Source organism: Botrytis porri (genome assembly GCF_014898465.1).
Source record: "Botrytis porri strain MUCL 3234 chromosome Unknown BPOR_022, whole genome shotgun sequence".
Lineage (NCBI taxonomy): Eukaryota > Fungi > Ascomycota > Leotiomycetes > Helotiales > Sclerotiniaceae > Botrytis > Botrytis porri.
This window is the reverse complement of record NW_024066096.1, coordinates 309312-337285: the sequence shown is the minus strand read 5'-3', so window position 1 is coordinate 337285 and position 27974 is coordinate 309312. Positions and strand designations below refer to the sequence as shown.

General features: G+C 43.2%; 9 protein-coding genes across 9 annotated transcripts; 5 read left to right on the top strand and 4 right to left on the bottom strand.

The window, feature by feature from the left end:
• Positions 1–311: 311 nt before the first annotated feature.
• On the bottom strand, positions 312–866 carry EAF01_011555 (uncharacterized protein; the record flags this gene model as incomplete). The annotated part of the gene is made up of 1 exon (XM_038919813.1): positions 312–866. The coding sequence occupies one exon, from the start codon at positions 864–866 to the stop codon at positions 312–314; it is 555 nt and encodes a 184-aa protein (XP_038764746.1).
• Positions 867–4532: 3666 nt separating this feature from the next.
• EAF01_011554 (uncharacterized protein) lies at positions 4533–7566 on the top strand (the record flags this gene model as incomplete). Its single annotated transcript, XM_038919812.1, has 6 exons — positions 4533–4730; positions 4807–4879; positions 4909–4951; positions 4999–5288; positions 5344–5411; positions 5461–7566. 6 exons carry the CDS (start codon positions 4533–4535, stop codon positions 7564–7566), a joined length of 2778 nt encoding a protein of 925 aa, XP_038764745.1.
• A 4101-nt stretch (positions 7567–11667) lies between these two features.
• Positions 11668–12794, top strand: EAF01_011553 (uncharacterized protein; the record flags this gene model as incomplete). The annotated part of the gene is made up of 2 exons (XM_038919811.1): positions 11668–11911; positions 11965–12794. 2 exons carry the CDS (start codon positions 11668–11670, stop codon positions 12792–12794), a joined length of 1074 nt encoding a protein of 357 aa, XP_038764744.1.
• A 3497-nt stretch (positions 12795–16291) lies between these two features.
• Positions 16292–17511, top strand: EAF01_011552 (uncharacterized protein; the record flags this gene model as incomplete). The annotated part of the gene is given in 4 exon segments (XM_038919810.1): positions 16292–16478; positions 16491–16544; positions 16606–17098; positions 17196–17511. The coding sequence occupies 4 exon segments, from the start codon at positions 16292–16294 to the stop codon at positions 17509–17511; spliced, it is 1050 nt and encodes a 349-aa protein (XP_038764743.1).
• A 998-nt stretch (positions 17512–18509) lies between these two features.
• On the bottom strand, positions 18510–18767 carry EAF01_011551 (uncharacterized protein; the record flags this gene model as incomplete). The annotated part of the gene is made up of 1 exon (XM_038919809.1): positions 18510–18767. One exon carries the CDS (start codon positions 18765–18767, stop codon positions 18510–18512), a length of 258 nt encoding a protein of 85 aa, XP_038764742.1.
• Positions 18768–20022: 1255 nt separating this feature from the next.
• On the top strand, positions 20023–21007 carry EAF01_011550 (uncharacterized protein; the record flags this gene model as incomplete). Its single annotated transcript, XM_038919808.1, has 3 exons — positions 20023–20278; positions 20346–20708; positions 20766–21007. 3 exons carry the CDS (start codon positions 20023–20025, stop codon positions 21005–21007), a joined length of 861 nt encoding a protein of 286 aa, XP_038764741.1.
• A 556-nt stretch (positions 21008–21563) lies between these two features.
• On the bottom strand, positions 21564–23207 carry EAF01_011549 (uncharacterized protein; the record flags this gene model as incomplete). Its single annotated transcript, XM_038919807.1, has 1 exon — positions 21564–23207. The coding sequence occupies one exon, from the start codon at positions 23205–23207 to the stop codon at positions 21564–21566; it is 1644 nt and encodes a 547-aa protein (XP_038764740.1).
• A 659-nt stretch (positions 23208–23866) lies between these two features.
• Positions 23867–26165, top strand: EAF01_011548 (uncharacterized protein; the record flags this gene model as incomplete). The annotated part of the gene is made up of 2 exons (XM_038919806.1): positions 23867–25142; positions 25198–26165. 2 exons carry the CDS (start codon positions 23867–23869, stop codon positions 26163–26165), a joined length of 2244 nt encoding a protein of 747 aa, XP_038764739.1.
• A 50-nt stretch (positions 26166–26215) lies between these two features.
• Positions 26216–27738, bottom strand: EAF01_011547 (uncharacterized protein; the record flags this gene model as incomplete). The annotated part of the gene is made up of 2 exons (XM_038919805.1): positions 26216–26355; positions 26406–27738. 2 exons carry the CDS (start codon positions 27736–27738, stop codon positions 26216–26218), a joined length of 1473 nt encoding a protein of 490 aa, XP_038764738.1.
• Between the last annotated feature and the right edge of the window lie 236 nt (positions 27739–27974).

Sequence of the window (27974 nt, the reverse complement as noted above, 5' to 3'; positions counted from 1 at the left end):
AGCGCCCCTTTAAACGAAAGGAAAGGATGTCAGGATTGGAGTCCGCAACATATATATCTCCAGTTGTGCATACTGAGTGTAGTACTTGTACGCACAGTCCGAAGTAACATATAGAAGAATCCTCGCTGATGTCAGCGTCCGAAACGAATGTATCGATGGCTTTTTTCCCGATGGATAAAATTATATTGCTCGCGTGGTACACATTCCATTGCATAATTTGTGGTGGAGAAGCAGTTGTTTTAGTGGTAGAAGATTGATTAGTATGTCTTGTTCGAAGTAGCAAGCATCCTAGACCCGAACGAATGTTAAGGTTATGCCGTTACAGTTTCAGTCACCGTCTTCGTTGTGTATCTCGGGGTGATAGTCTGTTTCACTGTTTGTTGCGCACCCGTAACTGTCGTGATTGAGACTCGTCTGATCTCGTATACACAGTATACCACATAGGGGTACAAAGTCTTTGCAGACAGAGATCGAAAATTGAACCTGTTAGGTACAATTCTTGGAAGAGAAACTCCACGCGACGCACCGTCAGGGAGCTTTCGAGGCTTCTTAGAGGCTTCGTCAACACCGAGAACTACAGGATCTGTAGCCCTAGCTTTAATTGCTGCAGGAACAGTTGTTTGGGTAGTGGTGTATATTGTTTGTTTGGCAGGAAGGGTGACTGTAATTGTTGTTGGAGGAGGTCTAGTGAAAGTATTGAAAGCGTAGAAATACTCGGCTCTGCGTGTTGTGATGGTTTTAACTACGGAAACAGACTTGGTCGAGTACCGAATTGTACATGATGAGAGTATAGAAGTACTGGTATCAGCAATAGCTACCTGAATACTAGCGAAGAGACATAGAATTACTGCGTTGAAAATCTTCATAGTGTGTGTAATATCCTAGTAGATATTTCCTGTAACGGTCCCTCCTACCATGGGGACTTTAAACTCGCTTTATAATTGTTGTGGTCTTTATCTTTTTGAAAGAACACACCCCGTTCCACTTTGCTTTCAAAGCTCCGTGAAGATTACAAGGATTTTCAAGCTCTTTTCATTGCTAGTTACATGATACCCTGTAAAAGCGTGCAAATTTCTTTTAGAAAGAACGTCAGACAATTAGTTCTCATGGACAGTTCCGTGAATCTCACGCCTTGAGAGTAACGGTTACAGAATACTCCCACTAGAAAAAGGAGACGACATCTAGACCTCTTTATCCTGAAGTCACCGAGCATTTTCAATCATAACACCTTCGAACGTTGGCATTGCTGAATTATTTCATACTCTCGTAAGCTGACCATCTAGAGGGAGATGGGGTTTTGCCAGGCTCGCAAGGCTCATGTTCCGCAGATCAACAAAGACTTCTATAATAATCTAGATCTCAATCGAAGATCGATTGAATTGCAGTAGAAGTTCGGTAAAGCTTCTTTCAGTGGAATTTGTTCAAAGGAGGCTAAGCGCGAGACTTCTTTTACTCTTGAAGGTTGTTGATCGGGAACGAACAAGGTACCGCGGTGAGACTCAAATGCAGGGCTGAATAAATGTCGTTTGTTTGACTTTGACGACGTTCGCTACCGAGTGCCTCCTATAGTCAAATTTGGGATACGTAAATGACTTGCGTTCTTGATCAAGATTAAAGAAAAACGAGAGTTGGTTTTCTGATTTGAGTAACAATATGTCAAGATCTTTGTTACAGAAAACAAGGTGTTCTCGAGACAAACTCGAGCAATTACACCCGATTTCATAACTAGCTTTCAAAACATGATTTTATAGTCTTACAACCTTTTAGCTGAAATCAATCAATTATAAAATCCTAACTTTATTAATATAGCTTTAAAATCAAAAATTTCTATATTAAATAAAATAATAATGATTTTAAAATAATATAAAATTTTGAAGGTTTTTATAATTAGCTTCTAAAAGAAAGTTTTCAATCTTAAATTTTCATTCTCAAATTTTTATTTCAATTATGTCACGGCGCCAACTATATGATCTGTAGTTGCCTTCGTGCCTCAGGCATAGACCACTAGCGTGCCCTACTTCCTATAAGTAGGGCCTCACCCTTCCGTAGTCCTTTTACCCTTATAGTACAATATAAGTCTTTACCTGTACCTTGACAAATTAATATAATTCCAAATTAATTAAAAATTGAGTGTATAATAGATTTAATCATTATTTATTGTAAAATGTTATTTTTATTAAAATCGATATCAAATTGATAAAGTTATTATAGAATGAATAATAGAAATATAACATTTAGATGTTTTTAATGAGGCATAGAAAAGTTACGTTTTGAAAGCTAGTTATGAAATCGAGTATATTCATCTGGTCATCTCATGTGATTGTAAGATCTTACCTTTCGCATGTTTTCTCTTTTCTTTTTGATCCAGTCCGTCTTGAGCCCAACTTAGCACTCGGTGTACTCTTACATGGGCATGGATGAGACTAGGTAATGATGTTGCACCACGATATTGAAGCCTCTACATCTGGTGTCATTGGTAGGATGGGGATTTATTATGGCAAGGTGATGAGATTCACTCAAGTTCATGTCGTGCACCCCGTTTCTCACTTTTCTTTCTCCTTTATCCGGCTTCTATATGTCAGTGTAGATCATCTCATGGTAATCATTCTGATCTGACTGTTGACCCTATCGGCTGCCATCGGTTAGATCTACCTTGTCATCGTCACTAATTTGACGATTGAATCAATTATATAACCATATGGTATAGAAGATGGTTTCACGACCTTCAAACGCTTGTTGAATATGGAATCAGCATCAAATTTTACGGCGGGGGAGTACTTCGTCAAATGCCAGAATATTTGTGATCTTTCAAAACTTTTGACCATCGCAGAGTTAATGATGATGCAGATGAAGTCCTGTAACATTTTCCTCAATTTATTCGTCCTTCTTAAAGGGTTTAGGTTCCATGCAGTTTGACAGAGTGAAAAACTCTTTGCAGTACCTAGGTTTTAATTTGATCCTATTGATTACGATCACGTCGTCCAGTGCGACTCCCCAAATTTCTTCCTGTGTTTGTTTCTACTATTGGAGATATATATCAATTTGTCGAAGATGAATTCGAAATTCTTACCCTTGAATTTTATAAAGCCCGGAAAATTCGAAATCTATCAAAACAAGCGATTCTCCAATCGATCCAATCGATCTTCAACGAACGATATTGAGTCTACTGTATCTCGAAAGCTTCTTGCTTCTCTGTATTCTTTAAACCCCCCCCCAACTCAGGCGTATCGTCAGTCTTACCAAGATGCCGAGGGTAGTAAAACGCAACGTGAAAACTTAACGGTCCCCTCTCGAATAACAGCAAAGGTTACCTTCCTGCGAAAGTTGGCGGAGCTTGCAAACGCGCCGCTTGTTGGGCTTGAACCTCGGAAGCTGGCGTTTGTCAGCTCGCCATTTGATGACTTGGATTATATTTCTCTTGAGTGTGGTCGTTCCTTGTACATTTGTGGGCGAGAATATGAGGATAGTTGGTGCTTCTGGGCTGCGAGCCTTTTCGCACGATTGCTACGGAACGTCCGACGGCTGGGCCTTGATTGGAATATAAATCAGATTTGGAAAGATAAACTACGCGGAAGAAAAAGCACTAGATCTTACTTTCAACTGGGTAGTCGGGAGAGGAGGGCAAGTGATCCTTACTATGATAGATTATCGGGTGTTCAATGATGCGCTCTTGCGAGCTACAGAGCTTACTCATTTGCCATATGAACTTTATACTTCGTTAGCTTTTCAAGATACCAGTATTAGCATACTCGGAAAACTTTTAAAGAGTCTAATCAAGCACGGAAATTTGCGAACAAAAGCAATAATATTTTAGATTATAATTTCGACTGTATATCTAGTGCTATTTCCGACGTAACTCAGATTCGTCTACGAAGGTAAAATAATTGCTTTGGGATGCGCCGTATGGTGGAGGATATAGCCGAGTAGATTTTGACTTTTAGGGTTCAATATGGCAACAGCTCGATGTTTCATTCTCTGCACCTTCCATCAAAGTTCCAGATTAAGGAAGGCATCTTCATCTTGATATTGGGTATCGCACGAAAATTGCATGCGGCAAAGAAGTGAAGGCAAGAGCGAAGGAGAAATAATTCTTGCTAGGGTTCTCTCTTAACAATATAGGACGTGTTTGCACCTGGAAAGAAAACAATACACTTCATCCATACATCAGTACTTTCAAGACTCACCAGTCTCTCCGTATTCATAGTACACTTATTCTTTACAGTTTTTTCATTGTATATTTTGAGTCTACACATTAGATTTCGTCTAAAGGCCTAAAAGAATAAGATTTTCAACGCGAAGTTCTCCCCATGAAGTAGAAATAGGAAACAAACACGTTTTGCCAACATCGCGGTTTTACTCCACCAGATTCTAGGACATTTTGATGACCTCCATTCGATCTAGCTTGCTCGAGTGTCGCTAATACTCGCGCAAATTCGAGGTTATTTGAAGATTTTCAGGTAGCCATAAAGGCCCCGAAGATTCGAACAACAACCAAGGTGGTATTGAGATCTTCACTGTTGTTTTCTAGCACCATGTGTAATTTTATAGGCCCGGAATCCGTTGATTCAAAGGATCCGATGGATTATATTCGCACAGAACATATTCCCCCTTTATCGCAGTTTGGCCGTAGAACTTTACCGATAAATACGCAAACAGCGCTTCTCGAGGTGACGGAGATACCAGTTCGTGATGATCCAAGCTACAGAAATCCCAATTCAAAGCCAGAAGAGGTAGTTATCCAAGAGCTCAGTAGACTAGGGCTGTTAGCACAGTGACCTCCAAAAGCTAATCCGCTTCAATGTGTAGGAAGATAAGGGAAGCTGGCACAGTCTCAGGGCATCAACACAATACCCTGGTCTTTCAGGGAGACCTTTAGTTCGTACGTATTATTTTCCAATTTCATCCTAGGTACAAGCCCTAACTCGAAGACCACATCCAAAGATGACCAAAGGTACTAAACCGTAATCCCAGCGAGAGTGCTTGTTAATGTTCCTTCAGTCTCTCAATCGCTCAAGAGCTGCCCACGAAGTCGGTACACTTTCAAGGATTCGATGGCACAGAGTTGGTGCCAAAAAAAGATCAAGAACAAGGAGTCCGTACCCGTAGATCTCAATGGGCAAATTCACGATCGAGGTCCCAGAGAAGAATGGTTCTCAAGCGGTCACATTTTTACAAGAACATGAAATTTAAAAAAGGGCCAAGAAAATTTTATCTTAAGGGCATTGCAAAGGAAAGTAACTCTGATTCTCGACCTGCGTGCCGCAAGTCCAAGATATACCCTCGTCGTTGTAAGCCTATTGCTCATCAAGCTTATTAGCAATTTGATGCCTAACAACCTGGTAGATGTTCAACCTTTGAAAAGCTCGAGCTCGGACATGGTCAACGACAACAATTGGTCTCAAATTCTGGATGTATGTACTCCTGAGAAAAATCATATGGTGACTGACTGACCTTGACCAGGAATATATCACGCAAAGGCGTCATGGTAAAAATGTCAATCTCAATGATACTACCGAATTCACCAAGTGCTGGCCCCCACCTCTCTCTTATGCGAACATCACAGTGGATTTTCACACACCGTTAATCTCCGATCCGAATTCAGACAGTAACCACAATATCGACACTAAAAGTGATACTGAAAGTGAAACCTCTTCTTTTTTTACAGTATTTGAGATAAGGAATCCTGTACCAGATGGAGAAGTCAGACATCCTGGGAGCTGCGATTTTCCAAATGTACCGGGTACATATCCAAGATCCCGTCCGGAATATCGGCCAGGTAGTGAACCTTTGTTCTTTTCGGCAGAATTGGGGGTGGCTAAATCGCCTTCACAAAGCCAACTCTTTAGAAACGTATCTCCAATGGATGCGCCAAAGTCCATGTCAAATAGCGATGTAAACATGGATGATGTGAGTGCTGCCCAGTCTAAGGGAGACTCTTCCCCACCAAGACGTCCTAAGTACGTCTATAAACCTAGGGACTATTCGTTGCGACCTCGTGAGCCCTGGGAATTTCCGGATCCTTTTCCTCTGGCGCCATTACAGGAAGTCACTGCTGCTAGCCGGCCTGACTCATCGCAGCATCTATTCTCTACAGCTAGAGTTCAAAATGATACCGCCGAAGATTTCAAAGCCAGAAGGCGTCGACGCAGGCATATGATCGATGAAGAAGACTATTCGGATGAGGATTGGGACGCTCAAGGCGAACCTAGAAAAATTCTCCGTCTGCATTACCAGGAAGTGAAAAACAATGGGAACGAGTGGGAGCCGTTGACTGATGAAAAGGCCAAAGAACTGATGTTAAAAGGAAGAGCTGACGAATATCATAATGTCAAGCTGTCAGACACGACGGGAACTGAATTGTGTAAGCGAAAAAAGCTTGAAACGTATAAGCGGAGAAAGCTTGAAAATGAACCACGGAAGGATTCTCCTTCATCTTCCGTGGAACAATGTTCAGAGCCCCACAATGGTTCCAGGACTAATGGAGGCATCGAGTCGAACACAGTAGCCGTAGGTTCACCTCCAACACCAAAACCGAAACCAAGTCGAGGACCGCGGGTGCGTGTCAACGGAAAATTAATTACCCACGATGAAAAGACGGAAAGAGAGCAAGCCAGTCGTAGACTGGTCATAGAATTGCGTCATCTACAGCTTTCGTCGATGGCTGTCATGGAAGCTCTCGCACAGAATAGGTCGAGCAATGGAGACAAAACTGTGACGCAGCAAAAAAAGAGAGAATTACAAGATATTCGGGATAAAGCGGTTTCTATGGAAATTCCGGGAACCGAAGATGATCGACAGAGGGCGGCCCGAATCATTGTTGATATTATAGATTCTAACATGCAACCTATCGCAAATGGATTTGGGCCTGATGATGCGATGAATTCTTCGCGCTGGTTTTCTCATGACAGATTTATGAATTATACCCGATTGATATCAGCTGTAGAAGCGGAGTCAGATCAGCTAGAAGACCAAATGAGTCTGCTCCCCATAGGCTCCGAGGAGTACAAAATACTAGAAAGCCGATTGGAGTCTCTGCAAACAGAACACGAATTTTTGGAAAAGAGGGAGGATTTCTACGTTGATGAGACAAATGATATCGAGCAATGGTGTAGCGATTACGAAAATCATAATCCCCCTTTGTTAACGGGAGACCCACGTGTTAACGCTGAATATGGTGCAGCGATAGGAAAATGGTACTCACAAGCTCCGCCGAAAACACTAAAAGAAGAGGAAGATGATCTTCAAAAGGCAATAAGAATGTCATTAGGTGAAACTGAACCAGTGGGAGAAGATACCAAGACTAAGCACAAACAAGTCAAGCCGCGAATTATGTTGACCAAGCACAAAGATAATGAGGGTTCGGCTTCACAAAGGCGTACACCAATCCACCAAAGTACCAAGCTTGCAGAGGCTATGTCATCCGAAGCGCTTTGGAAAGAGAGTACATCACTCGCGCAGTTTCAAGACGACTCAATGGATGAGACTGCAGCGTTTGAGAAAGCGAAGGCTATATCGCGTGCACAGTATCGAAATGAGAGTCCGCCACCTGACGACGACGATTATTAGTGTAACTGAGACAATATAGAGGGAAAGGAAAGAAGCGAGAGTAAAGAAAGGGCGAAAAAATTGGTGGGAAAGAACTTGAAGTTTTTGTCTCATACGATGATATTAAGGGGGACACTACCTGGCATGTGCTCAGAAACATTGATATTTGACTATAAAGCCTTGGAATACTATTCCGGCAGAATTGTTAGCTGCCCCAGGGATTGCATGGTTACTCCATTGACGACAAACAAAAGTTTTCATCAAAAGAATCTCAAAAACGAAAACAATATTATTATGGCAAAGGATGAACATGGTTGGGTACTGTCAGTTGTTTGTTCTACGCATCCCGACGTCGCGGAAGCGAGACGGGACGGGCAGTCGCAAAGGGCTGCGGATAGTTACGCCATGCAGTGCATAGATAGCGTAGAAATGTAATGCAATTCATTCGGTGAAACATGCACAAGGGTATCGGTACACATTTATTTACGTGAGAAGAGGTGTTCCCAAAAATTTGGTTCCGCCAGCGCTGGAGCCGAGACAATTCGGACCCGGTGACTTGGAACGGCTTGGAGGTTAACCTAGTGGTGGTGTACAAAACGGAATGCTTGTCTGCCATGTGCGAGAAGGGATTGTAGATGGGATGACAGGGCTAGAGGGAATGGGATTCGGAAAATGGGATGGGATTTGTTCACTGATCAATACGATTTGTTGCATATCGGTCAGTTAAAGTTTTTTCCTACATTTCTGGGCACGAAAGCTTCGGCAATTGAGGTCTAGCAGCTACGCCTCTTTCCCGTGTATTCAGCTCGTGCTTTGTGTAGGTTCTGTAAGGCTGAGGAATGGGATATAAATGCATGCTTATAAGGTTTACGTCGTGTCGATCAGGTGCAAAACTTTGATATTGTAGCACGGTCACGTTCCAGGAAGGAACTACAGTTAAACTTTAACACTTCCTTATTCTGTCTCCAATTAAACCCCATCTTCGGGCGACAGGACAAAGACCACGAGAGTGCCTGTGTTCGACAGTGGCATTATTTAGATACCGAAAACTCAAAAACATTCGAGATTCATACCCCATTCTTGCCTAGAAGACGTGGGAGCGGAAGATTGATTGGCCGGGACGCATTCCTTCTATCAGAAGTGGTAGGTGTGTGGTATGATTGGAGGTTGTAGGAAAATGGGGTATTGAGGCAGCAAACGAAGGGACAAGAGGTATATAAACTTGGGGGTCCTTCCTCATAAGCATTTGATGAATTGACAAGTTTTTTTTTAGATTGCGACTAACTGCGGACTGTCAGCAATTGGCATTTTTATTCTGAAATTTTGTTTTCGTCACAATGTGTATTTTTGGCACGGCGGTTTAGCGCTCGACTCATCATGTTAATTTATGGTAGCAAAAGAGGAAGGTCGATACCCCCAAACTTAATCGATCCATTTTACATCGCCGGTAACAGTTGCCACGCGATTCCTCCTTTAAAATCTCACCTGGAAGCAATCTGGAAACAATTTACAGTCAGACAACAAGGGGTTGATTACGGCAGATCATTTAGGCAAACGGCATTGGCGTCCTAAGATGGTGTCGAGTTCAAATCGAAATCATACGACATGAAGGCGCTTAGATTTCAGGATGTAAACTGTGCCCACATAGTATGATATGCTATGGAAAAACTTTACACTTGGGCGATTGTATGTCAATTATTTCCATTTATTCCAATGGCTGGTACCAGATAGACGCTACCACCCAGAGAAATTGAATCGTGGGGAAATTAATCGGCTAAAATCGCGCTTTGGACCAGAAAAGGAGGTAATGCCAAAGATATCTATTGATCAGGGCTGGATTTCCAGCGAAGTTGGAAGGCAGCTCGAGACAGTCAACATCAATCATGAAGCCCCACCGGATTAACATCGGAAGTTCAACCAGCTCACGAATTAAATGGCTAAGACAGTCTAAGATAAGTCGGATCAGGTATCAGCGCTTCGTTCAATTATTTCTGTGAATTAGCATATGCCATCAAGGCGGGCCCAGGTATCGATCCTTCCGTCTATGGCTGTGGTAATACCATGGAAATGGATCTCGTCTTCCGCACGTGGCGTTTTCATGGCTGATGGGTTAAAGATGCGTATGCGTTGGGAAATTATTGACCTGGGGTCTTACTCGCGCTACAAGGAACATGGCTTCGAAATAAAAAGCACTGTGCAAACACGACAAGCGCGTACAATCACAGATGATTGCGTGAAACAGAAATAAAGGATTCAGGATGAGGATTACGACTTCCAAGTTCAAGATATTCAAAAGGATTGATGTGCAAAGAGACAGCGTGTACACATGGCAGACATGACCATTGCATGGTGATATCACATCTTATCACACACATGCATTCCAGGTGTTGTTATGACCTCAAACGACGGTGGACATTAGCTTCCACCCTGATCCTTATGACGATATCACGGAATAATATCAAAGGAAGGAAAAGGACGGGACATCCGTTCATGTGACCGATTCAAAAACCACGCTACTGAACGATATTAGTAGTCTTGGGGGTGGACTTTCTCACATCGAAGAAAGTGGATATCGTCGGATATGACTCCCATTCCGGGCTATTGTTTACCGAAGTCCCTATGTGTTTCGCTGGGATATCGCCATAAATTACCAAAAGCCAAGCCCATGGAGATTGGGAATTGTGAAGATCTTCAACTTCTTGGGATTGTACGTACAGAGGGTAGATTTCTATTATAACTTATGGACCCCGATGAAGAATTCCCATATTTGTCTAGCCCTCCAGCCTCACGAACCTCAAGGCAGCTGCTTTATGATATTTAGGGTGAAAGCTAAACTGCATTCGCAAGTCATGTAGTCGGTTAGATACCCAGTTCCAGCAAGCCCTTGACTCTATGGTTCCAGAGCTACACTAAGCGATGTCGTTAGCATCGCCAACGGCGGCACTTGATGGTCGCCGTATTTCCCATATCAAGCTAGGTAAGTAAAATTTATGGGGATTGATTTTGATTGATTGGCGTGAATCACCGAAACGCTGTGAGGGATTCAGGTAGCGTGGAAATGTTTACAGGGTGACAAGTGGTCAGATATCTGCGATAAGAATTTTCGATTTCGTGCCCCAACTGCTTAGTAAATACATCAACAGAAAATGTATCGATAAGGAAGGCAATTGACAAATACCTAGGTAAAAAAACCAATCCAGAAAATTAATGGATGCAGCGGCGAGCGATAAATATATACAAACATGGGTTTGCGTGGAGGGGTAACCTGGCGCCCTGTGATTTGAGAATGATTGATGGGAATTGTGGAGATGCTGGTAAACCATGTGCTTGGGGAACCAATTGTGACATCGAAGAGAAAACGTTTAACAAACGTGATTGGTGGTATTTGCAAGGGAACGGCTAAGGACTACGAGGGTACTTTGTACGCATGATGCACTGGTGCCGATTCCTGATAGGTGATGGGTGTTAACGGAACAGACAACCGCACTTGCATTTGTAGAACCCGTGGTTGGAGAATCAGATAGAATAAGCATGGTTAATGCCCGAGTAATTTTTGTGCGGTATCGTCGCTATGGAAATGTTGGATATGGGGAATGAAGCCGAATGTGGTATAATTTTCTATTCTCGTTGTGGCTAAATGCCTATCACACAAGACATGAACTACAAAAGGATTTGTGAATGGATATCCTACTCAACTCGGTAGCTTTACCCATTGACAGGTCGGGTTTAATATGTCAATTCCTCGCAATTCGCGATTGACTAGTCTGACCTAACACCCTGTTAGGAGTGGCAGTGGAAATCTTGAATAAACTAGTTGTGGAGAGCCCTGGAGGAACCATGTATTATCATGTACGTATGTGCACCATGCCCGATAACCGGTGTTTGAGTGGGTGAAACTTGGGAGTGTTAAATAAATGGAAATTGAGCCAGTGGTTAGATAGGATGATTGTCAGTGGAGTGGAAATTATTCCGTGACTAGATATATACCTTAGTGCTGGACCCCTCTTTTCCCCGTTCTTCGATATTTATTATATAGTCTGAACTCAATTACCAGTATTGGAATTAGGACAACAGTCAAAGCTTGAACTTCACTCTTATCATATCACTATCGTCGACATCACCATGTCTTCACTCACAAATTCATCATCCTCTCGCACATCTTCAATAAGTTCAACATTGAGTTCGAAAAGTTTGAACGATAGCACAAATGCAGGTATTGGGAAGAAGAAGTTTTGCTGTAGTTTCGCGGGGTGCGGAAAGTCGTTTTCAAGGAGTGAACATTTACACCGTCATGCGTTAAATCACAAGGATGGAAATCACACCTGTTTGCGATGCCGTGCACATTTCCGACGTCGAGATCTTCTTGGTAAGTGAAATTATTTCGTTCCCCAAATATCTCAATTCTAACATTCTTCGTAGACAGACACATGAATCGGCACAAGGAGAAAGATGATGAAGCTGGTGGCGAGGGACTAGGTGTACTGGCTACTAGAAAAAGACTTTGGAGAGACGCAGACGGAAACATTGTTGCTACAAGAAGACCATCATATGTGCACGAAGGCACCAAACGCAGACAAACAACCACGAGAGCAGACAGAAAGATGAAAGTCAGCATTCAATCAGATTCTCAGGATCAAGTCGGCAGTCACCAATTACTATCTCCACCAATGAACACACCCACTATTAGATCAAGGTCGCCATCTACAATTGTGGTGGATAACGCAAGATCATATCCGGAAGCTGAAGGTCACCAGAGATTCGAATCACATCACCCTGTTCCATGGAATGGTATGACTGCATCAATACCATCGCCCCCAACCTCAGAATCCAGCATTCACTCAGCCGGCCAATCTCCAGCACCTGAACTGGGTGATCTTGATGGACTTTACGAAGAAACCACATGGCCTGCCATTCCAAATGGTCTACCTCAAGCTCCTTCTCTCAATCGTCAACTTCCCGAGCCTACCGAATACAACATGGGACCTTCACATCATTGGGGCTCGCAACCCTTCCAAACATTCATGGGAGCAATGCCGGAGGTTCCTGGGAGCTACGATGATATCTTCAAGCCAGATCCAGGAATGTACGAGTGGCAGATGCCGCAATGGAATAATCAGATGCTGATGTCAAGAGTGAGAGAGGAAAAGCCTGGGTACGAGGCGCAAGAAGAGCCAAAGAGGGAATGGGGTTATTCATATTCTGCGCAAGGGGGCAATTTTCACAGGACCTATGGTGTTGGAAGATGTTGAGATGGAACTGAAATCATGAATAAATGAATCAATGGTTATGAATATCGATCTGGTTCTGTTTGAATAATACTGTGAATTTAGCGGTTGATACCATGGAAGTTTTGATAGTTTATAGCATTTATAGACATTAGCTGTTGCTGCTTTCAATTTCGCGTTTGTTCCATTGGCAAAAATTTGGAAGGACAATTGTGTGCGATTTGCGTTTCTCAAGTTTTGATTATCACTAACATAGTCATTCTGAAGGTCAATCCCTAAGCATCAGTATAGGAGATACGAGTGTAATGGACTAAAAACTTTTCATTCAGTCCATATAGGAGTATTAGCGAAAGGTGTGACGGCGACATTACACACAGTTCGGGGCCAGGGTCTGAGGGCAGTTTGGGGGCAGTTGTCCCAAGATTGTCACAGCCCACAAGTAAGACCCCGAGCACGTGGATGAAAGCACCATTCACGATCCCCGAATCTCGTCCGTAACAACTACTTTTAGTAGCCTGCCTTGTCTATAGACACGGGATATCCATTGACCTACATATACCCGCCCGATATCTGTCTTCTATCATTGGCTCCAGGGACGTGATCCTGTCCAAGTGTCTTTTTGCCTGATGTTACACAGGCAAGCTGCAACCGCTGGCTTTCAGCTATGAATAGTTGAATCCTTCACCCCTTAGCACGTTATCGATGACTTTAGATGCATGGATAGCTTAATTCCTCGACCCAGAAATGTGGAACCTCCGATATCATCCTTGTTCAATATACACATACTACATCATAAACCTAGATCCATGTTTATGGAAATTTTGAGACGACTGTTCTGTGGACCTGACGTTGGGGAAATGAGGAAGATGAACTGATAACGATTTTGGCATACATTAGCGAGTCCGAAGAAATATTTGAGATGGAAACCCTGTACAATTTCCAATATCAAAAAGCGCTCGAGCGAATTTCATTTCAATCAAACGCGTCTTGGAATCAAATATCAATATTAAACCCCTTAATAAGTAGAGATGCAAGGCAAAAGAATCCAGATATCTGAACGATCGAAATCGAGTACCTAGGATTCACATAAGGTTCAAGGCGTATTCATTTCGGCCATCAAACAAATGCATGGCGATCTATCTTCGTCGCCTACACACTAATGGCTTCCATTAAGGTTTAGTCTATACGAACTATCGTGTCAGACGAGTCGAACCCTAATCATGCTATAGTAAGCCTATATCAGCATGCAATTCTAGATTTTGCAATACGTCCGTAAGATAGAATTTTGAGAAAGAAAAAAATCTGACGCATGATCGGAGAATTTCCAAGCTCTGTAAGCAGGAGATGACTCCTTCCAAAAGGACGCGAGACTCATGTATAGCGGGCTATACAATGGTTAAACCATCGGCGAACCTCTTCCGTATATGCAGCAAACGATGAGTTTGTGCGATAATTTCTTTCCTGGCCTCGCTGGGGTACCCACTAGGATACTTCACACTGCTACTCTAACCCCAGTAAAGTTATGATCACACGCTTAGGCTCCGGGGAAATGGTGGAGACTCAAGCATGAAAGCTTATGCCACTTAGAGGTTCACCGCCTGTTTGAGGAAGGTTATCATCGGATGTTTCACAGGATGTTGATGGAGCATTGTGAAGAACGTCGTTTGAATAAGAATGGAGAAATCTTCCGTTTGAGAATTGAAAGATAACGGTGATGCGACGCTGCAGTGTAACAGGAAAGAAAGAATTCATGGCTTACTGGAACTGGTCGCGGTAATTAAGAGCGAACTTCCGAGCAGGATCAGGGGGGATATGATCTGCACGTGATCATCGTAAGAACTTTGCAACCATTTCCGTTCATGTTTGGCGGAAGCGAATCTGAGTAAAGAGCGACGAAAAATATGCACTTGTGATATGCCGCCATTGTCGCGTTTAATCTCAAGGTTTCTCTGCTTCACTGGCTGTGAATCTTCACTCAGGGATTGCACGACACCAGACCAAGAAGGTCGATAATGCTTTGATTGTCAGTACATCCAATGCTTTATCATGCCAGATCAAAATATGCCGGATATGGTTCTCATCGATAGATCTTCGAGATTCGGGCAATTCGGTGTCATAGTGGCCTGAATGTTGATCTCCAAAATGCTAAACGGGAATTTTACGAAGAGCTTGTTTCGCATGGGAACAAAAATAAAATCTCATAAATTTTGTAAAAACATACGCAATGGTTGGTTTCCTGTTGAAAGCCTGATCCAGCTGGCCCCCTGATGGTACATCTTCTTGTAACATGTACGAAGCTCGTCTCTAAAGTTGATAACTTGGGACCGAATTGTATTTGGGCTAGAGTGAGAGCCAGTGGCGATGTAAGTCTTCCGAAATACCACCGCCCATAACAGGGTCACATTGGTTCCCGCTGTATCGCTCTCAATTGTCATTGCCACTCGCATTCTCCGGAGCTCGTGTTTCGAGTATAACTACGCCCTTCGTTGCATTTGCTCAATTGGAACTATCGAGATGATTTGGACAAATGGGAGAATACATAAGGATTCAGATTTTCGAAAAGAAAAGCTCAAAATTACATCTACTTTGTTGGCTTAATCAAGTGAATATAGTCCAGCGGTGTCACTTCACATGAGAAACTTCATGATGGTCCGAACTCCCTGTCGATTCGCTTGTTCCAAGTTCCGACAATATGGCCCAGGCTGCAGCCACATTTTACATCTCGCAATTTGCGACTTCGAATCTCGTCAAGCTTGGTTTTAACGAAGTCAGCAATCTTCAATACCTATCTAGACAGCTTCTACACGAGGACCTTATTTGAGCATGACGGAATCTCCCTTCAAACTCGATTCCATAGGGAACATCTAACAGATAAAGTTTCGCTACATAGGATCGGAAGTCTTCTGCCTCTGATTTGATCTCGTGCCAACAGCAACATTCGTTTCGGATCAACATTGCCTTCTTACATGCAGGAATTGCTTCCAACTGCATACCAACAACAACTGTATGGCTTTATTCCGCTTTTCAAATGCGAGTAACCCGGCTAAGCATTGTTTCTCAATCTCGATCGGAACTTTCGGTCCTTTAACCAACAGTAAAGATGTTGCTTCACACGAACGAGGCTTACCATTTTGTTGGTTAAGTAACATTTTTGTTATCTTTCGTGTTGGCATATTCGTGTCAAAAGGCATACTCATTGCTTCCTTCTTTGTCTACGGCATACTGCTACTATGAACTTGATTTGATTCGAATAAATACATTGTGAAAATTAGATGAGTTGTGACAGAACTTAAAGCATCTGCAAGTAATCAGAACATAAGTCTCGTCAAATTTCTGACTAACGGCAAGATTAGATTACAGCATTGCGCGATTCCTTGCAAGGAAAAGCCGCAGATCACCATGATCCAGACTATCTGTCAGCACAGAACTCTTACTTCTCAGCCTAAGCCCGGTCATTGTCTCCGGCATGCACAACAACACCGACTACCAACACTGAAGTTGCAACAATAGTGAAGATACTCATGGAACGTGGAGTAAGATTCGCCATCCGAGGCGGTGGTCATTCATTGAATGCCGGAGCTGCGAATATTGAAAGCGAAGTCACAATCAACCTTCGGGCTTTGAATAAAGTAGCGGTCAATAGAAAACAGACATTAGTATCCATTGGGGGCGGGGCAAGATGGGGTGAAGTATACTCTGTTGTAGATGGTTTAAGATGAGCTACGAGCGGCGGGAGAGTCGCTGACGTTGGGGTTGGGGGATTGACTACTGGTGGTATGAGATGACCCTTCAGAATGTTGCTTAAACTTCCCAATACTAATGAATGGTTTGCTAGGAGGCATTTCGTTTTTCAGTGCCAGAGAAGGTTTAGTATGTGACAATGTCAAAAACTACGAAGTTGTTCTCGCCGATGGAAGTATTGTAAATGCCAATTGCTCCGAGAATCGCAATCTCTGGCAAGCCCTGAAAGATCGCTCCAATAACTTTGGCGTCGTCACACGCTTTGATATTCGAACTTTCCCGCAAGAGAATTTTTTTGGCGGATGCATTGTCCACGATATTTCGATACTTGACTCGCAGCTGAAAGGATCTGCGGATTTTCTCGAGAATTCCGACCCCTATGCTGCAACCATGATGAGTATATCACGGAACCAAAAACGAAATGGATATTCGATTTTCAGTAATCTCGAGTACACAAAAAATGAGCCGAGCCCGAAGACGTTGAAACCGTTTCTTGATGCGAAACCTCAATATTTGAATATTATGCGTATTTCAAATCTTGCAGACTTCGCTACTGAGGCTGGAAAATATGCTGCGTCTGGCTTATGGTTTGTTTCCCTTCCAAAAGAATTGGCGCTCTGATCAATGAAATGCTGATATGACCTGGTAATCAATTTGCAACCACTACCTTTGGCGGAAGCTTAGGATTTCTTCAAACCGTCCATTCAACCTGGAGATTGAGCATTCTTTCCATCTCCTCCATCATTGGTGTGAAATGGGCCATGACAATCCAACCTCTTCCGATTACTGCAGTGGATCAATGCGAGGGAGTCATTTATCTTGGCCTCTCATTTTCATCAGGTCTTCTTACTTTATTTCTCCTTTCTTACAATTGAAGAATATCGAAGACGACGAAAAGATAACGATGGCTGCAAGGAAATTGATTTCAGATATCGATGAGGCGGCGAGCGAAAAGGGTGTGGGCAGTGATTTTAAATACTTGAATTATGCGGCAAGGTAGCAGAATCCATTGAAAGGATATGGGGAGAAGAGACTGGAGAAATCGAGAGAAATTGGTGAAATTTATCACCCAAAAGGTATATTTCAGAGGTTATGTGAAGGGGGTTCCAAGATTTTTAAAGCTTAGAAATTCTTGAGGTCAGTAAAATTAGTTGAGATGAGTATGTCTGGATGTTTCCAGTTTTTAGGTACTCGGTGCATAATAATGCCAGAGAAAATGAACGCGATCCTGCTACGTACTTTTTAAAAGAGGCATCAGTACCCTTCGTATTCACCATTTTAGAAGTGACCCAGTGAAGCGAGCACTCAACGTGTTCAGCAGGAAGTTGGAAATTATCATACAGTTCTTGGCTCGCGTGACTTTTTTCGTGCTGAAGAGATTCAGCTTGTCAATCTTACACAAGTTTCAATGATACTAAATTGTAGGAGTCATTGTCCATTCCGTTCTCGCAATTATCATTCAGCTGCAATGCCAACTCGACGGTAGATAGCGATGATGGCCAAGAAGCCAAAGTCACAACTAATCTCACATCTACCACCCAAGATTTGAATATCCGTTAAATTTACTCCACGGATTACACAAGCCAATCATAGTTACACTGACCATATTCATGTTTCCCAGGCGAAAGCCAGGAAACCTTAAAGATAGTTCCGAATGGGAGAAAATTTGAGCTTATGTTGTTGACAGAATATATTCTTCCAACTATATCATCTAAGGCTCTGCAATGAAGAATAAATCGCGGTATCCACCAATCATTAAAGTGCGGTAGGAGATCGTGATGACACGGGAAACGAATGACATTCAAGCAGATCCCACGTCTGAACACAACTGAAACCTCCAAGCTACCGGACAAACGCCCACCCAAAACTGAAAGTGCACCTCCGAAAAGAGAAACCCCTCGCCGAAAGACGACAGCTTAAGACCCAGAGCGATCCTACACAAGTAAGTCCTGATTAAAACTCTCTTCAGACAATGACTCACCTTCCACTTCCGTAGCACTACTTCGTCGCTCTCTTCTTATAGCTTTCATAGCTTCCATATGCTCCATAGTTCCCATATTGTCCGTACGCACCGTATGGATTGGCCGTAGTGGTAGTTGTGGCAGTCGCCGTGCTAGCACTTGAAGTAGCACTTGAAGAAATTGCGCTCGAGGTCGAAACCAAAGTCCCAGTACCACTTGCACTGGCATCTAAAGCACCGGCCATCGCGCCAGCAGCCATGGCCAGCGCCAAAGTAAATTCAGAGAGCAACTGCATCGTATGAGTATGCTGGGGATTCGAGAGAGTAAATATGAAAATTTGTACGTGACGGTGGGTGGAGAAGAATAGGGTGCGGATGATGGGACGGGAAGGATGAGAGTAATGGAATTTGACGAGAATATATGTAGACCCAGAGAAAGAGGATGATTATGATCATGCAGACGATGGAAACTAGAACTAGTATGCTGGTGACGAATTTGGTTTCATTGTACATACCGGGAAGGGAGATTAGAGGAGGTTATGTGACTGCCGATGAGATACAATTGTACTGGCTGAGCGATGAGAGTAGTATTTTATAGTTGGAGAAAATTGTTGAAATATACTTGGATATGGGTCGGGAAATGATGGAATCTCATTGAGGAAACCTTGGTAGTGATAGAGATCGAAATTGATAGTTCCTCATTTAGCTATCAGTCGCGATAGTACGCAGTACAGAGACAGCTCAGACTAACTCTCCGGATTGAGTATCCCACATATACGAGTCTGAGCAAAAGCATCTGGCGTGCGAGGTACTTCCACATATTGACAGGAAATCTATCAGAAAATATCTTGGTTTTTGATAGTCTTCGGAACAGACATCACATAGGCATTGTGTAAAGGTGTTCCATCTCATGTTCCATGAAGCGAAGTGGTACTTGAATCCGACGTAGCACTGTGGTACAGAGTCTCAATTCCAGGTGCACAAGGTAACCATAAAGTAATCATATCGCTGGTATCGTGATACAAACATAGATATTGGATTTTAAGAGCATCACCCCCAGATACTGCATCTCCAATATTCATGCAAGAGCAAATGGATAAAGATGGAGTATCTGTGATTCGAACATCCAGGTTCGATATGCGCTGGAAGAGATATAACAAGCGAAAAAATTTACTGCTTCACACATGTGACATAACGACGATGATCTGAAGAACATCCAGTCCCAATTTTCGATATGATAGCTTACCCAAGTTGCACAAATGTTTCATTCTTTTGAAGACATTGTTTTGGAGAGAAATAATCACTGAATCAGGCGGCGGAGCAGACCAATACTGACTTCAGATTATTACCTCACGATAGAATCAAGCTCACCACCTCAGACATTAACCATACACTGATGCAGATCAATAATTGTCGAGAAACATGATCCATTTTTCTGAAGTCCCAAAATGCCGTGTTCTGAAAACCATCCTAATACCAAACACCACGTACTTTCACCTTCTTAGAAGCAAGTATTCTTCTTGTTAACTAGTCCATAATCAAACTTCCAAAATGAGAACCAGGCTCACGGATAAAATTTATGTTTTCGAAGAGATTCCTCGTCAAGCGTGGCCAACAAATCGAACACCCCTTCTGGCACCCGAATATAGAAGGCAAGAAGAAGAGGGGGAAAATCTTTGCTCGCAGGTTCTCCTAGTCTTCGTCTTCTTCATCTTCTTCATCAGTATCTGCTTGATTGGCTTCTGGATCAGTGGTCGTTGGGGTCGCAGCACTGAAAGACTATGCACTGGTTATATTTCACAATATTGTAAGTTCGCTTTTCTGTATGGCTATTTGCTGAAGGAATCAATGACTAACAAATAGTGTTATCACAGCCCTGATTCTCGAAGACATGAGCCTTTCGTATACCACGATGAGTTTTAATGGGTCACTTCCACAACCCAATGAGTATCGCCAAGATGCAGGCCAGGAAGTTGATGCGGCCTGGAATGATTTGGGAATTAATTTTCGTGAGGTTGTCATTCCTGCAACATTGGCAGCGAGGTCCGGAATCACTACTGATAAGGTGAAAATCAATGAGAAATATGGTGGTGGCTACCCAGCCAATGTTGAAGGTTTAAGCCATCTTAACTGCTTGAATCTTCTTCGACAAGGATTGTGGTATAACTATGACTATTATCAAAATAAAGGAGAAGGCGCTTTCGAAAATGACATTTCAATATTAAAGCTCCACGTTTGTAAGTTAACCGTGTGGGAAAACCCCTAAGAAATACTAACCTTTGCGATTTCGACAGCCCAGTGCCTTGATATTATTCGTCAGCAATTGATGTGTACAGTTGACATTGGCGTTATGGGTAAAATATGGGTTCACCCAGAAGCCCCAGAGGCATACCAAGATTTTAATACCAAACATAGGTGTCGAGATTTCGATGCTGTGAAAATTTGGGCCGAACAGCGACAAGTGCCTGCGGACGTTCCGGCCGACTTTCTGCAGCAACCAGAGGAAGGGGAGACTGTATATTCGACATATCCATGAGCTAAAATGTCAGGTATAGGGATGCGACTTCATTTGTATAAGATTTCAGATGTCGGACATATTGTGTCGCGAGTGTTTTCATGCAGTCCGGAGTGAAGAGGTGAAGATCGGAGAGATCGTGTTGAAAATTTCAGTCTCGGGCTCTCCATTCGATTGTAGCAAGAATATCAATTTAGTGAAGATATCTGACTTGTTTGAAATAATTCTGGTTGGGTGTAAAAGTTTTGGCATTTTGTCATGATGACCGAGTTTCGTGATCAACTTGAATTAGTCAGCCGAATTTCAAATTACCGAGCCTTCCGTTTGCTCATAACACGTTTGCACCTTCATCATGTCGTCCATTCAATAGCACAGAATTCTCATGATTATAAATTCTACAGATTCTCGTGTCATTTGTGTATCAATGATAAACCTCATTCAGAAATATGGGGAAAGTTCTTCCATTGGAAAATTGATAAATGGAATTCATGTTTATCTTAAAGAACCTAACACCTACCCCCTTCAGATAATCCACCATGGCGGATGCCATGATGGTCTTCATTTATCCTGCCTTCTCTCAATACTGAACACCGCTGGATAAACCTTCAGCCTCGAGCTTTTCCTTTTCTCTCTTCGCCTTCTGGATATCAAGGGACATCTTTACCGGTCTGACGCCTGATGTCTCAAACACAGTATCAATTTCCTCCAAAGTCAGTTCAGAGGTCTCTGGGAATACGAAATATGAGAGGATCAGTTGTATGAGATTATACCCAACATACACGACCCAAATCTTGTATCCAATTTTTTGAATGCCAACCGAGATGCCATAATTTTGAACTGTTCCAGCTGCACCTTGCACGAGAGCATACAAACCCATACCTTTCGCTCTCATATCAAGCGATAAAACTTCAACGGGGTAAAGGTTATGCATTGTCGCGATCAGCAAAGAGGAGCAAGTTTGGAACAAGAAAAGCCAAGTCACAACAAGTCCAGCATCCACTTTGCTCTCGGTCAATGTGTACTGCCAGGAGGTTATTGTGGCGGCTGTTTGCAAGAGAATAAAACTGATTAATCCAGCGAAAATCAAAGTTCTTCTTCGGAATCTGTCGACTATAAAGGAACCACAAACAGTAAACACCAAATAAGTCGCATTCAGTCCGAAGTTCATACCCAGCTGCTCGGTGGTTCCTGTAATTCCGACAGTGTCTAAAGCAGGTACGAGATACTGTCCAATGATGCCGCCACCGTTCCATTGTTGAAATATTGAGTACAGTACAAGAACTAACACTCTATACTGTGCTGGTCTACCATGGAATAGCACACGGTAGTCCCACCAAGCATGATTACTTTGTCTCTCGTTCTGCAAGGATTTTTCAATCTGATTGGCAACAATGGTAACCAAAGGATGATCCACGTTATTGCCTTCTGTGGTGTGCATCTTAGCGATAACCCTCTTGGCCTTTTCCATTTGTCCTCTCATGATGAGATAACGTGGTGATTCTGGTGTTAAGGGATAGATGAACAAGCACACAATCAATGGAAACAATCCTTCCAGCACCAGAGGAATTCTCCAGCACCAATCTGATTCAATGCGAGCTAATCCTATTAATCCAGCGTTCATACACAAGCTTCCAACTTGAAAGCAAGCCCCAAATAGCCCAACGAGTCGACCTCTGAGATGCGTTGGGGCTACTTCCGCGACGTACTGGGGACTGGACATAAGTGCTGAGCCAAATCCCAAAAAGAAACGGCCGGCCATAAACATTGGCATGTTTACCGAAAACGCTTGCAGAAAAGATGCAACTAGAACAATAAAGTTTCCTGTGAAATTGATGCCCCGTCGTCCAATAATATCAGCAAACGCCATGAATGGAGCGCCACAAATCGTTCCGATAGTCATCAACGCGTTCAAGGTACCATAAGTCACACCGCTTGTGCCAAATCCGAAGTAAGTGTGCCAAGGTTTGAAGGCATTTATTCCAGAAATGACAGCCCAATCGATACCGTATCCGGCGGCACCACAGCCTTGTACGAACATCATCAAGAAGATCCGAAACGACGTCCATGATTTGAATTGCAGCGATTCTTGAGATAACAGGAATAAGTCCTCTTCAGTTAGACGAGCAATAGTGACTTCTTCCACATGCTCTTCGGCATGTTTGAAGTCGCCTAGGCCTTCTGAGACGACTGGCTCCAGCTTATTATCGTACCTGGATGACATTGCGTTCCTGGTTCAGGTAGTGAACTTCTTCGAGGTAAAAAAGTTAGATTCGCGTGCTCAGAGAATTGTGTGAAGACGATTCCAGAGATTTCCTCTTTCTTTTTGGAGTCTTTGCTCCAGATAGAAAATCTACCCTTCGAAGTGTCCCTGATGGGCAACGGAGGTGAGTGGGAAGTGTAAGAGGCAATTTGCAAAGACCACCACTACACAATAATCGTATAATTCCTATCGCGCTTAGAATATTGACTACGACGTTCACTTTGGTTATATAAGAAAATCTGTTTGGATTCCAACCAATCATGTCACATGTCCCATGCGGGACAACGGCCCTTGCTACCACCCGATGTCACCTCACTTTTCCCCGCATTATCTCTTCTCCGCAACCCCAACAATTGGGAATTCTCATTGAACAAACTCTTTCTATTGATGGATTTCTAGACATTAGTTCAGGCTGTTGACTTTGCATAAAAAAGCTTTCTGGTTAAATTGATCCCTGTCTTCAGACTCAATGCGATTAGATGAAGAGCGAATTTTAGCGGAAGAGAACGCGTCGAGGCTGACCGCATTCGTCTTTAGACAGCATTGGCCACCACGAGAAATTGATAACTAGAGCATGTCTCAATATTGAATTATTAGACAACGCGCTTTGAACATCCAAGATGGCCCCCTCTAACCTGGAAGGAGCACTTCATTACACGTCACCTGCAAAGGACTGGTCGGAAAGTTTGCCTATTGGCAACGGCCGACTGGGTGCAATGGTTTATGGCGGCACGTCAAGAGAAACGCTTCAATTGAATGAAAACTCAATTTGGTATGGCGGTCCCCAAGATCGTACACCGAAAGATGCGTTCAGAAACCTAGACCGTCTGCGGCATTTTATCCGGATAGGCGACCATGCAGAGGCGGAAAAACTGGCTGAGCAGGCATTCTTTGCCACACCTCACAGTCAACGCCATTATGAACCACTCGGAACACTGACCTTGGATCTTGGACACGACCCAGCAAAAATAAGCAACTATTGGAGGGGACTGAAACTATCAACAGCGAATGTGACCACGGAGTATGAGCACCTTGGAGTTAGATACAAACGCACAGTCTTCGCTAGTTATCCTGACGATGTAATGGTCGTGCAATTAGAGTCGTCCGAAAAAGCGGAGTTCACCATTCGATTATCGAGATATAGCGATCGAGAATTTACTACTGATGAGTTCGTCGACTCTATTGAAGCGCAAGATGGGACTATAGTGATGCACGGGACGCCAGGTGGACGAAACAGCAATAATTTCTGTTGCGCTATCAGTGTTCAGGACTTAGCTGGTGATGGTAGCGTTGAGACTGTGGGGAACTGTGTTATTGTGAACTCCTCAAAGGCTATAATCATTGTTTCTGCACAGACAACATTTCGCCATGCTGATCTAGAAGCTAAAACCCTGATCCAAGCAAAGAAGGCGCTGCATGGCCATGCTGATCTTTTCAAAAGACATGTTCAGGATTACAGTTCACTATACGGGCGATTCAAACTTCGACTCTTTCCCGATGCTGCTCACATACCCACAAATGACAGGCTCCTTATCACTCCAGATCCCGGCTTGGTAGCTTTGTATGCTAACTATGGTCGCTACCTTCTTATATCTTGTAGTCGGCCAGGATATAAAGCTCTTCCTGCGACTTTACAAGGGCTATGGAATCCATCATTCCAGCCTGCATGGGGCTCTAAATTCACCATTAATATCAATACACAGATGAATTATTGGCCAGCTAATGTGTGTAATTTGGAAGAATGTGAAGATCCATTATTTGATCTGCTTGAACGGATGGCACTTCGTGGGGAGAAAACCGCTAGAGTTATGTACGGGTGTCGTGGTTGGACATCCCATAGCTGTACAGATATCTGGGCTGATACAGATCCTCAGGACCGGTGGATGCCAGGGACATGTGAGTTGCATCCAATTCCTGATGTCGTTGATACAGTTAACTAAGGCGATCTTAGTGTGGCCCATGAGTGGTGCCTGGCTTTGTACTCATATTTGGCAGAGACAATTGTTTGGAGGCGATCATAATCTAGAATTCCTTCGAAGAATGTTTCCTGTATTACGTGGAAGTGTTCAATTCATCTTGGATTTTCTTGTCAAAGACTCAACTGGAGATTATCTGATAACAAGTCCGTCCTTGTCCCCGGAAAACTCTTATATCGACCTTAAAGGTCAAAAGGGCGTTTTGTGTGAGGGTTCTGCTATCGATATACAGATCATCAAATCTCTCTTCGAGGCATTCCTGTCATCTGTAAATTCACTACAGATAAAGGATGAACTGACTGAACCTTTGATATTAGCTCGAGGCAAACTACCGCCTTCAAAAGTTGGTGAGTTTGGACAATTACAAGAGTGGCTTCATGACTTCAAAGAATATGAACCGGGCCACCGTCACACATCGCATCTTTGGTCTCTTTATCCAGGGGATTCTATTCACCCGTTAGAAACACCGGATCTTGCTTCTGCTGCTGAGATTACGCTGCGTCGTCGAGCTGAGAATGGTGGAGGTCATACAGGATGGAGCCGAGCCTGGCTCATCTGTCTTCATGCCAGGTTACATGATGCAGTTGGCTCTTTGGGGCATATTTCTAGATTGTTGGAAGACAGTACATTGCCCAACTTACTAGATGTACATCCACCCTTCCAGATTGATGGAAATTTTGGTGGATGTGCTGGTATTATCGAAATGCTCATACAGTCACATCAAATTGATACCATTCAAGTCTTGCCAGCCTGCCCTAAAGAGTGGAGATCAGGAGAGTTGAATGGTGTTAAGGCAAGAACTGGATTCTATCTTGATATTGCTTGGGACGAAGGTGTCTTGAAGAAGGTCCTGATACACTCTCGACTTGGGCGTATGACGAAGGTCATACTTCCGGACAAGACTATTGTGATAAATGGCATTGGAGATCACCGCCTAGTTTGATTCGGAATTCTATGTAAATTCATATATACACTAGTTCCTCATATTATATCTCAGAAACATTTACCTTCAATCATATAGGTAAAGAGGTCCTTGATAACAGTTGCAGACTTCTTTGGGTATCTTTTCTTTTCTTTTGACTCGAAATCTATGAAGGTTACTCCAAATCTATCAGTAAATCCGGCAGCCCACTCTGTATTTTCAGTCAGTCACTTGTAATCATTAGGATTCGCGAAGTCTTACCCCAGTTGTCCGTAAAGGTCCATGCAAAGTAAGATCTGATGTCGACTCCATCTTCTTTCACAGCTCTTGCTAGCGCACCAATATATCCCTCAAAAAATTCGATCCGAAACTTATCATTCAAAACTTCGTCAGTCGGTGCTGTTTCATCTTTCGCAGTAGTTCCATTCTCCGTAATGAAGATGGGAACGCCATATCGAGCCCAGATCCAATTCAACAGCTTTCGGAATCCTTCAGGACATGTTCTCAACCAATAAGTATCACTCTCGGGTCCTCTTACCAATCCTTTGGAATTAGTATCCAGCTTATCGATGTTTCCCGAATGATCATTGATATCCGCCGGACCGTCTCGATGTTTCACAAAGAAAGTCGTATAACTATTCATTCCATAGAAGTCGGAACTACCCAAAACCAATTTTGACTCCTCTTCCGTGAACCTTGGCAATCGATCCCCAAGTTGCGCACGCATACTAGCCGGATAATCACCCGTCTTATATACCGGATCTGCAAACCACGCAATCTCAAATTCTCTTGCTCTTTCTGCGGCTTCCACATCCAATGGATCCTCCTCATTCCATGGTTCCGAATAATTGCCATGTAAAGTGATCATAATAGTTCCACCTTGCTTTTCCTTGAACTCCTCCCGATACATCTTTACCACATAAGCATGGCTTACCAGCTCTGTATGACCGACGGTAAATGGCTCGGTGCTCGAATCCCCCTCCTCATTCAACTCTCGATTTGATGACCGTCCAGGCGCATGTACACCAGCTGCATATCCCGCCAATGTGTAAACACCCGGCTCATTATAGGTAATCCAATTCTTGACCCTATCACCCAAAGCTTCAAAACAGACCCTCGCATACCTCACAAAATCAGGAGTATATTTCTCCTTATTCAACATCCCACCATACCTGTCCTCCAATGCTTGAGGAATATCCCAGTGAAAGAGAGTTACAAAAGGCGTGATACCATTTTTCAGCAGTTCATCCACAAGTTCACTGTAATACTTCAATCCCTTTTCATTTACTGGGTCATCCTTTCCTCCTAGAGGGATAATCCGCGACCATGAAAGCGAAAACCGATATCCAGTCACACCGTAAGACTTCATGAGGGCGACATCCTCGACAGTTTTGTAGTAGGAGAGAACAGCATCGTCGCAAGTACTGGAATCTTTTACTTTTCCAGGTGTGTGGCCGAACTTGTCCCAGATGGAAATTCCTTTGCCGTCGACGTTCCACGCGCCTTCTACTTGGGGTGCAGCGGTTGCGTAACCGAAGTGAAAGTCGGGACGTAGAACGTCTTTGAGGTCTTTGAGATTCTCTGGGACGGGCATTGTGAGCGACACGGTATCGAGATCCTTGCTTTAGACGGTTTCGTACGTGGCTTGTTTGAGAGAGCTTTTGAGTTATGTTCTCTGGACTCTTAGCATCACGTTACAACGATTACTATTCAACAGTCATTGTGGTCATCAACCCCCACATGACTCCAACCAAATTCTTTTATCAGCCTCTTCTCATTTCACCCGCGCAGCAAAATGAAGGCGGGGTAGTCCCGCCCCCACACCACCTT